At 44.2% G+C, this 11,419-nt stretch overlaps 1 protein-coding gene across 1 annotated transcript in view; it reads left to right on the top strand.

Moving 5' to 3' along the window:
* ANTXR1 (anthrax toxin receptor 1) overlaps positions 1-11,419 on the top strand; it is a 218,443-nt gene that overhangs the window by 98,287 nt on the left and 108,737 nt on the right. Inside the window, exons 11-12 of the mRNA XM_015571469.1 lie at positions 6,244-6,313; positions 7,800-7,878. Of these exons, the coding sequence (XP_015426955.1) occupies positions 6,244-6,313; positions 7,800-7,878 (149 nt within the window). The remainder of the gene's footprint in view (positions 1-6,243; positions 6,314-7,799; positions 7,879-11,419) is intronic.

Raw genomic sequence — 11,419 nt, 5'->3', positions numbered from 1 at the left:
ACCCAAATATTTTAAAGTTCAATATCATTTTATTTCAGGTTTTTGTACAATATTTGAAAAGCCCAACATTTTTTTCAGCTGTCTACTTTTGAAATCAGTGAAAAGGTAGAAACATCTAGCCTAACTTTAGCCTGTCTGTTCTCATTCAGGGACACATTCCCAAACCAGCTGATAATTTAGTGCTGAACAGTTATACTTGGCTCAGGGATGCCATAAAAATGCTCCTTCGACCCAGGGGAGATTGCGAGAAAGAGCAGGGTGAGCTCATTTAGTCCCCAACCTCCACTATTTTGTTCACAGTAGGAATGTAAACTCTACTTTGGAGCTTACATCAGCTTTTGGAGAGTTTCAGCAAGCTCCCCCAGCTAAAACTAAGGCTTATTTTTCTTTGTCCGTTTGGTCAGAAATAAATATTTATATCAAGAAAAGATTGCCAAGACTTGGAAAGTATTTGAATTATTTAATCAGCCCTGTAAAAGGATTTGCTGTGATTGGTGTTTGAATTGGCTAATGAATTTTAATCCTGGTTTTATCCCACATCCATTAGACAGTCACCAACTGCAGTGAAGAATTCTGGGAAATTCTTACCAGTCTGAAAAGAATTGCATTGATCCAAAGTCAAAACCTGGGAATGTGCACGTTTGACTGTATAGTTCTGGAACATAGTTCATTATAGTAGGGCCTGGACCTCATCACAGAGCTTTTCAACCCTCGTCCCCTTTCATGGTAGATATACCTTCTACTACTCTAATTCCACTCTAACCTTGGAGAGTCTTGACCATTTGCCTCCAAAGTGGTCAGGTATAAATAGACTCAGCTCTAGGGTGCTTCAGGCTACATCATAAAACAAGCTGTGCAATTATGACAATATAAAAAGCTGACTAATTTAAGTTACACCTGTAGAAAAATTAGCTTTGTTGACCTTGGGCAAGTTGTTTCAATAAAACCTGAGTTTGAATTCCAGCTCTGGCATTTACAGCTGATTCATTAACTAACCTCTCAGAGCCTGAGTTTCCCAAATTGTAAGTAATAAAAAAATAATAATGTCAAATGAGACCATGGGTATATAATATTAGACAAAATTGGTACAAGTATAGATCAGCAATTTTCAACCTTTTTCATCTCGTGGCACATATAAATTAATTACTAAAATTCTGTGTCAAACCAAAAAATATATTTTTTACTGATCTGATAAAAAAAATAGGTATAATTTTGATTCATTCACATTGGACAGCTATTGTTGTGTTGGCTGTTGTCATTTTATTTTATTTGACAATCTAAGGGAAAAAGAGGTCAGTACCCTAGACTAAGTAGTCAGGTATTGTATATTTTTAAAATTCTTGCAGCACACCAGTTGAAAATCACTGATATAGATTATATAGATATAAATAGATATAGATATAGTTATAGATGATATAGATATAGGTATAGTTATACATAATGTATGGATATGGATGTATGTGTATATATATACGTGTGTGTATATATATATGTGTATACATATATATGTACACACATGTACACTAAAACATTTCCTAGGAGTTCATAATGCCTAAAAAGACATTAGTTTTGATAAAACAATGTATTTAAGCAATCAGAGATTTTGGAAATTTTAATTCATCTGATTTTAAAGCACACATTCATATAGGCCAGTGGTCAGCAAACTGCGGCCCCTTGAGTGTGGCTCTTCCACAAAATACCACGTGCGGACACGCACGTACAGTGCGATTGAAACTTCATGGCCACACTGAAGGGGCCAAAGAGCCGCATATGGCTCGCGAGCCGCGGTTTGCTGACCACGGATATAGGCTATTGTAAAGGTGTGGATGTTTGTGTAATAACGTGGAATAGCATTTACTGAATGGTTATTAAGTGCCAAGTAACATGGTTTGCACGTTCATGCACTCCTATTATGCCCTACACAACCCCATGTAATGATGTCATCTTCACTGTTTACAGATGGAGAACTTGTACCCAGTCACCCACTAGTAAGAAGACCTGGGATTTGAACTCTGGTCTGCCCTGCCCCATTCTATGCCTTCTGCATTCATCCTTGAGGATGCCCAGCTCTCAAACTTGGGGTGTTTGGCAGTTTAGCATAATGACATTCATAGTTCCCCAAATCCTTATTTAAATCAAGCTTCTGTTTGATTATCAGACTCTTATAGACAAATGCTTTAGGTTAAACTGTCATATGTATGCACTGAATTCTGAATATCTTTGGTAAAAGGCAAAGAAATTTACACATCATCTAAAAATTCCCTTAACTGCTGGTTTCCAACTCCTGCCCCTCCCTAATTTTCTCCCAGTTGCAACCAAGCCAGCGCTGGTTCTTAGCTCCTGGTCCCGTTTGCCCAGCCCACTTGGTGCTAATGCGCAGTGAAATGGCTGCTGCCCGGTGGACAGGGGAGCTCAGGCCTCCGTGGTCCTCGGGGTGGATCATGTCCTCGTAAACATCACAACACCACTGGCTTTGTCAGAGGTGGCAGCGAGGTTGGCCTGGCACCTGAACCAAGCGTGGCCCAGCCCGGGAGGAAGGCTGTATGCCCTGCTTCCCAAGTGGACGTTCCAGGAAGAAGTCAGATGATCTGAGTTATGGAAACCAAATGGCCCTCCTTTGTTTAGAGAGAGAGGGGGAAAAAGTCACTCATTTTTGTGGTGAAGTGAAAACAGGCTCCAAACCAAACAATCCCTCTCCGAGCAGAAAATGCCAGCTCCCCAGAGCAGGCCCACAGCTCGGAGGCTGATAAACTGATGCAAGGCTGCGTCAGGCCCGTCCTGCAGCCTCGGCAAAGCCCTCAGTTCTCCCAGCCAGTTTTTCCTCTGCTCTGCTCCAGAAATATTTGGACTCCCAGGCAGGAAAGGAAAAGGAAAGGAGGGAGAAAGAGAAATGTCTACTTGACTAGGTTAATCTCGCCCTTTCCCTCCTTTGCTGTGATGAGAAAGGGAGAGGAGCTGTGCAGAGAATGAGCGTGGGCACTAACGGCACGTGGACATGCCCTGGCATCTCCCTGGCATGTCACTGCAGGGCGCCAACTCGAGACCTCCTCAGTGTGACCCAGCTCTTCCCACAGAATGCAGCCAGGAGTCATGAGGCCTGCTGTGGCCGCCCTGTGGCTGCTCCGCGGCTCTGTGGGCAGGCTCCGTGGGCAGCGATCTGCACTCCCAGGTATTACCAGTGCATGCACAGTAGGGTAAGCCATGGCCAAAAGAAAATAAATGTAGGCTCTAGTCAGCCACGCCTGTCCTGATTTCAGTTTATTCTCTAATACAAGCCTTCCTGGGATGGAGAGGTTTGGCAAGGAAAGAACCACGGAGGATTCAGTTCTAGTCCTGGTGTTGCCTCTGACTGGCTGTGCTTCCCTGGGTCGGGGTTGCCGCTCTGAGCCTCCATTTTGCAACTGGACAATGAGCCTAATGAACCCTGTGTTAGTTCACAAGGTCACCGTGAAGGAGATAAAGCATGGCTCTTATCAAGCGGTGGCAATCGGACAGCCTGGATATGGATCCAAGCTCCCCTTTGTAACATTGGTCACATTTCTTCCTATGTCAGTTTCCTGCCTTTAAAATGAAGGGACTAACATTTTCCCTGATAGCACTCCAGGTTAAATTTGGTTATGTGATGTATGCGAAGCACTTAGAGAGCATGTACACACAGCCTGCCCAGGGAGCATTACTGTCATTATTGACATCATAGACGAAAAAACACCCTATATAATAAAAGCCTATTATGCTAAGTGTCTGACCATTCAACCATTCGACCAGTCGCTGTGATGCACACTGACCACCAGGGGCAGACACTGGCCAGTAGGTTAGCTTGCTGCTGGGGTCCACCGATCAGGACTGGGTGAGATGGGCTCGATATGCCCTGGAGCCAACCTCCCTTGGTCCCTCCCTGGCCTCTAAAATTTTCTTTTAATTAATTTCCTTTCAATGTGCACGAACTGTGCACTGGGCTTCTAGTCTTGAAAATAATAATGCTCAGTTCAGGCACTGGGTGACCTGCTGTCATAAGATTCATAATTTCATTCAGCACACCCTCACTATTCTGGCAACATTCTGAATCTGCCAGTGCTGAATCTAAATTGGAGGGGAACCTCCAAGAGTTTCCTATTTCTCGTAGGAAAAATCCCCAAAGCCCCACCATGGCCTACAAGGCCTCGGTCATCTGGTCCTGCTGCCTTTTCTAGCCTCCTGTTGAGCCGTCGTCGCACTCCAATGCCTCAGCCTTGTTGGTCCTCTTTCAGCTCTCCGGAGTCCTGGGACCTCTGGAGTTCCTGCCCAGGATCTCTGCAGTACCGCCTCTCTCCCACTCCATCTACTCTCCCCCAGACCTCCAGCCTCAACAGCCTTTCCTCAGGGAGGCAGCTCCTGACCTTCCAGATGAGAGCTAGCCCCCTCCTTCTTCTTTGGTGTCACCATAATTATAATTAAACTAGAGGCCCAGTGCATTTGTGCACCGGTGGGGTCCCTCGGCCTGGCCCGCAGGGATTGGGCCAAAACCGGCTCTCCGCCATCCCCCGAGTGGTCCCAGATTGCAAGAGGAGAGCGCAGTTCTCGGGGCATGCACGTTAGAATCGGGCTCCCTCTTCTCTGGTTCCAGGTACCTCACCCAAGAACCACAGCTGCCAAGTCACTACAGCTCAGCAGCTCCTGTGTAGAGTGTCTGCCCCCTGGACGTCATTGTGCATCATAGCTACTGGTCAGACAGTCGAACAGTCAGATGGTCACTTAGGCTTTTATATATATAGTAATTTGTGTAATTACCAGCAGGTCAGCTCCTTGAGTGAGATGCTTCATCTCTTTTGTTCAGTGTGAGGCCTAGCACAGTGTCTGGCTAATGGTAAATATTCAAAAGAATATTTTTTAATAAAAATGAATGTGTTTAGCCCTGGCCGGTTTGACTCAGTGACTGAGCATTGGCCTGTGGACTGAAGGGTCCTGGGTTTGATTCTAGTCAAGGGCACATACCTTGGTTGCAGGCTCGATCTCCAATAGGGAGTGTGCAGGAGGCAGCCAAGGGCATGTACCTTGGTTGTGGGCACATCCCCAGTGGGGAGTGTGCGGGAGGCAGCTGATTGATGTTTCTCTCTCATCGATGTTTCTAACTCTCTATCCCTCTCCCTTCCTCTCTGTAAAAAATCAATAAAATATATTTTAAAAAATGAATGTGTTTAAAAACTATCTTTCCTGCAACTCCTATAAAGTCCATAACAACAGAGACCGTGTTTCTCTCCTCAAAAGCCTGCATTTCTAGCACATAGTAGTCCTTCAATAAATATTTGCAGGATGGGTGGGTGGATGGATGGATGAGTAAATGAGATGGAATAACTTCCCTAGCTTTTCATATTGAAAATTTCCCTAGACATCAGGGGGATACTGTAATTGACCACTTCCTTTTTTCTTCCATGAGGACATAGTGCTTAGAACTCAGACATGTCCTCTAACTCCCATCCCACTGTGTCTGCTCCTCAAATCCAGGCATGGAAGGCATGGGGCTTACTAATCTCCACTTGGGCGAGTGTTTAGTGTCAGCAACATAAAATGTCACTAAGAGACTTCAATTTCACAACAAATGCCAATAGCAGAGTATCGTCTTGTAATTAAACCTATGCCCAAATCCCTGACTAACTCAACTTGAACCAAACTTCTTCCTATACAGATCTTTTTAAATCCTATTTATGGCCTACCCTTGAACATACTTTTCATTTGTTCTGCTTTTGCTCATGTCATTCCTCCCACCAGAAATTCCTCTTCCCTATCTCTCCCTGGAACTCAGCTCAAGTTTTGTGTTCCCTGTGACCTCACCACGTCACCCACTAATGGAGCTCTCTGTCTTCTGAAGCCAAATGCTATTCTGGCTTAGCCACTTTTTGGGTTTGTCAGTGCAGTTTCTCCATGAATATGGCTTTTCTCTCAAACTAGACTTGGACCCAAAGTTCCCTTAAGACCAGTCTAATATTTTCTTATTTCTTTTCAGTTATGCCTGGTCTGTGCTAAGAACTTGGTCTCTATTTGCTCATTGATTGACTCGACTGGACATACAGAGTCAGAGACTAATATTTAGGAAGGAGACCTTGAGTTCACTCTAGTGAATTTTACAGCTCAAGATGAGTTTCTATTTCATAGAGTCATTGCTTTTCTAGTGTCTCCCAGGACTTGGCTAATAGTCTTTGGGAGTCACAGAACTTGAAGTTATAAACTTGCCACACTCCTCTTAATCCAGTGACTTCCCTTTTACAGATGAGAAGCCCTTTGCTGTGGAAGATACTTATTTGCTGTGCCCAGCACCCATCTTAAAAGAAGTTGGCATGTAAGTTTCCACCAGCAACTAAACCTCAGAGAGGAGAGAGGAGTTAGAGGGGACAAAGGGAACAGAAAGAAGTATCTATCTTCATTATTGTAATGGGGTCTTTCTCTAGACCTCTCCAAGTAATGATGATGAACGATGCTTCCAGTGAGCCAGGCTTCAGGATACATGTTTGACAAAGGGTGTCTCATTCCATCTTCCCAAATTTCCGACAAGATACTTGTCATCTTGAAGATACTCAGATCTTCCCAGTTTTACAGATGTGGAATCGGTGGCTGAGAGAATTTAAGTAGCTCGCCCAAGCTCACACAGCAGTAAATGAAAGAGTCGGGCCTCCAACCAAGGTCTGTCTGGCTTAATCACAGCTACCTTCCAGAAAGCTCTCACACACATTACTTTGCCCTTCATGACGACTGCCCTACCAGATGGTTATCACCCCTGCAGAGATAAGGAAGCTCAGAAAAGCTAGGTGGGTCCATAGATGGCCAAGGCCCAGATTCAGACCATCCAAGGCCAAGCTCAGTGCTCCTACCTCTATGCCTCGGTGGAGCACATGGTCCACAGAGGCGCAGTCACCCAGACAGCTGGAGGCTCCCTGAACTAACCTATGGGGGAAATGCCGTGATGGTGCAATTATAATAAGTGCTAGTGAAATGTGATTAGGAAATAGTCACTGGAGAAAGAAGGAGATTTAGCACCCTGAACAGGAAAAGAAATCTGTGGGGACCAGAGAAGCAACGTTTGTGAGAGAAGACAAAGCCTCTCCGTGAACGTGTCTGTAACAGGCTGAAGACAGAACGGTGGCTTTAAGGGGGAAATGCTAAACTGGTTCATCTGAATTCTGCCTTAAATCATTTGTTCAAATGGTAAGGCTCCAACTCTGGTTGCCTAACATTGGCCTGTGATTCATTCATTCTGTTGATTCCACAAATACCCCTGTGCCCATCCTGCAAAATGCATGCTCCTGATTCAGTGAGTCTCATATAGATGAGGAGGTAGAAGGCAACTTTGTTCACCTATTACTGCGCTTCTGTGTTAGTAGTAACAAAACCGCCCCCACCAGAATCAAATGGCTGAGAATCCAGATAACAACAGAACATTAGGTTTACAGCTTGATCACTTTAGCCCCACTGATTTGGACCATTTTTTTAAGAATCCTTCATCTTACTACAATGAGACAAGTAAATTAAATGGAAGCAGGCTTTGAGCATTCAATGCAATTTGCTGTACTGCAACAAGGGTTGAATGTACTGCCTGGATACGGCAGCCAGATGACTAGTGCATCCTGACATCTCCCTGGAGTTTCAGAGGTGGGAACGGCCCTAGAGACCATGCTCCACATTTTACAAAGGAGACAGCTTAGGCCCCAGGGGAAGAGACTACAGTCCAAAGAGTAGTTGCGAGCAGAGCCCATAGGCGGCCAACGTGTCCAGTTCTCGGTCCCTTGCACCCCATGCTGAGTATCTCTGGTTTCTTGCTGTCTTTGCAGGAAAGCCGCACTCCAGGTCAGCATGAACGATGGCCTGTCTTTCATCTCCAGTTCTGTCATCATCACCACCACACACTGTGTAAGTCATCACCTGTCCTTTTACCAAAGACTTCATTGTCATTCTCATGTCCCTGGAAAGTTGTCTGGTTTGCATTCTGTTCTCTGGGTTTTCATCCCAACACTGCTAGGCCAGCTATGGGCTGGGTGAGGGGTGTGCTGCACCCCGGAGTGTGTCAGGAACCCCTGTGTCCGGTTTCTCCAGGCTCCCCATTTCTGTGACTGTGGGTGAGACCTGAAGGCACTGGCATGACCAGATGACAAGACAGGCCAGTGTCTGTGCAGTAGTGAGGGGGGGGAGGATGTCTGGATGGAGTGTGTTTAGGAGAAAATGCACAGAAAGAAATTGGACAGCATATACAGAAAGCTTGTCTGAAGGAGTTTTTCACTAAAAGGGAACAAGAAAAGGGGCAGTAACTGAAGAAAGATGTATAAAGCGTATAAAGAGAGTCTTTTATTTAGAATGGGAGAAATTGCAGCTTGTTTATATGGTTATGGAAACAATCCAGGAGAAAATGGAAAATTGATGAAGCAGGAAAGAGCAAGGAAGAGGCCCTATGCCACAGGGATTGGGAGGCAGCAGTAGGGACTGTGTCCTCCCTGCCAGGCCCTCCAATGCCCCTTCTCTGGATCTTGCTGTCAAGTAGCTTTGGTTTCTGGCTACACATAAAGTCACTGGGAGAGCTTTTAAAAAGCATTGCTGCCCTGACCTCATGCCAGACCCATCGCAACAGTCTGGGGCTGGGCCCAAGGCTATGGTTGGGACCACCTGGGCCTGTGTAGTTGCTCCCGCCCACTGTCAGCGTCTGAAGAGTTCAGCCCGTCAGAGGGCAATCTGGGTGTGATCAGCTTGAACACAGATCTCAGCCCCTGACATGAGCATTCCCCAAATGACCTTTGTCTGAATATTCAGATTCTGCAGCCAAATGTGCTTTATCCTTTAGATCATTTTAGAGAAGAATGAGTTTGACCTGTTGGTCAGCTTGGGCAGATGCTCTGATCAATTCCTGGCCAGCCTTTGAAGGACATGTTTGAACCCCCTCAATAATTGGGGTTCATGTCCTTAACACCATCACAGGTGGAGGAGAGAGAGCAGGCAAGGTTAGTGAGCAGGAAGCCGGGGCGCGCGATAGACAGCACTCCCTTCCAACCCGTGCCTCCCCACTCCCACACACACACTTTTCAGCCTATGTTAGGAGCAAACCAGTTTTCCTGAAAGCAGTGTAAGCCAGTGCAATGGATACAGACAACAGAAAAGTTTTATTTGACCAAAGGGACTAGAGTTGTCACAAAGAAGTGTCTGAGAAATGTCTACGTCTCGAGGATCTGTCAGTAGAACATCAAATCTGGAGACCAAATGTGAAAGCTGTGTGCACAAGCAGTGAAATTTCAAGTGTGTCCTGCCTGATTCTTTTAGAAATTGACCCTTTTGGAACCTGCCAACTTGCAGGAAATGATTAAAATACCCCAAATCTAACAACTTCATTCCAGATTCCTCCCTACTCTAAATGATCCAACAATGTGGGCCTGTATTTCTCATTTTGTCTGATCATACCAGAGAAATAGCCATGACCTTGAGGCTGCGTGGGCAGGGAAATGAGAAGGGGAAACATCTCAACCAAACCTGTAGTATGGTAAATATAAATCTGATTTAAGTCCTGGGCCTCTAAGCCAAGAAGAAAGGGTGTCCTTACTAATATACTGCAAAATGAAAAGAACTCCCAGTAAAGTCCCTCTGTACCTTCCTGGCTCATTCCAGCATACACTTACACCTTACATCTTCATCTGGGTGCATGTCTCTAAGCTTTCTGATCAGCACCACCTCATAACACTTCTGCATTATTCCCTTTTTCATTTGAGAATGCTGTATGTCTACAACAAAGTTATAGCCACCCTACGGTTTGAGATCCAGGTCCATTCGTTCATTTACTCAACAAATATTCATTGATTGTGCACAATATGCTGGGCACTGCCCTAGGTGCTTGGGATACATCAGAGAACACAACAGACGGAAACCTAGTGGAGAGGGTGACGAGAAAGAAGGCAGATAATAAATAAGAAACATAATAAAGGAATCACACACTATGTTAAAAGATAATATGTTCTATTTTAAAAAATAGAGCAGAATAAGAGGATTTGGTGCTTCTTGAGTGAGTATAATGTAAATAGAGATATATTGAGAAGGTGGCATTTGAGTAGAGACTTTGAAGTTGGCTGTGAGACTACTGGGGGAAGAACATATCAATTACAAAGCCACAGTGCTTAGATCCCCAAGACCAGACACCTGGTATGTTCTAGGAAGAGCAAGAAGGCCGGTGATCAGTCATTGGAAGAGAGCAAGTGAGGAGAGCAGTGACAGGGAGGTAAAAGCGTGGAGGGTCTGGTGAGGACTTTGGCTTTTGTACAGAGGTACAACATGATCAGATTTATATTTGAAAGATCACTCTGGCTGCTGGACCAGCCTGTGGGAAGACAAGGATGGAAGGACTGTCACTAGTTAGGAGGGTTATGGCAATATTTCAGGCCAGAGATGATGCTGGCTTGATTCAGGAGGGAGCAAAGGACATAAGAGAAGAGGTCAGCATCCGATATATTGTTAAGATAAAGCTAATGGATTTCCCAAAGCATTGGATGTAGGGCTTAAGTGAGAAGAATCAAGAATGGCCCCAAAGTGAATTTTACCAAACATTCAAAGAAGAACTAACACCTATCCTTTTTGAACTATTCCAAAAAATTCAAGAGGAGGGAAGACTCCCAAGCTCATTTTATGAGGCCAGAATTATCCCAATTCCAAAACCAGATGAAGACATTACAAAGAAGGAAGATTATAGTCCAATATCCCTGATGAACATAGATGCTAAAATTTTCAACAAAATGTTAGCAAACTGGATCCCACAATACATTTAAAAGATGTACCATGACCAAGTGGGATTTATTCCACAGTTACAAGGTTGATACAATAGTCACAAATCAATAAACGTGGTATATCACATAAACAAAATGAAGGATAAAAATCACATGATCCTATCAATAGATTCAGAAAAGGCATTTAATAAAATCCAGCACCCAGATATGATAAAAGCTCTCAGCAAAGTGGAACTAGAAGGATCATACCTCAAGGTATAGCCAACGTCTTACTTAAGGAGCAAAAACTAAAAGTGTTTCTCTTAAGAACAGGAACAAGACAAAGATTTCTGCCTTCACCATTTTTATTCAGCATAAGAAATAAAGGGGGGAAAATAAACAAGTGGGACTATATCAAACTAAAAAGCCTCTGCACAGCAAAAGAAATCATCAACAAAATGAAAATATGGGAGGACATATTTGCCAATGATACATCTGTTAAGGGGTTAATTTCCAAAATATATAAAGAACTTATACAACTCAACAAAAGGAAGACAAACAATCCAATTTAAAAAAATGGGCAAAGGACCTAAATAGACACTTCTCCAAAGAGGACATACAGATGGCCAAGAGACATGAAAAAATGCTCAAAGTCACTAATCATCAGAGAGAGGTAAACGACAATGAGGCACCACCTCACACCTGTCAGACTGGCTACA

This window comes from Myotis davidii, unplaced genomic scaffold (genome assembly GCF_000327345.1).
Source record: "Myotis davidii unplaced genomic scaffold, ASM32734v1 scaffold247, whole genome shotgun sequence".
In the NCBI taxonomy this organism is placed as follows: Eukaryota; Metazoa; Chordata; class Mammalia; order Chiroptera; family Vespertilionidae; genus Myotis; species Myotis davidii.
Note: the sequence above shows the minus strand (reverse complement) of the source record. Positions and strands in the feature narration are given on the sequence as shown.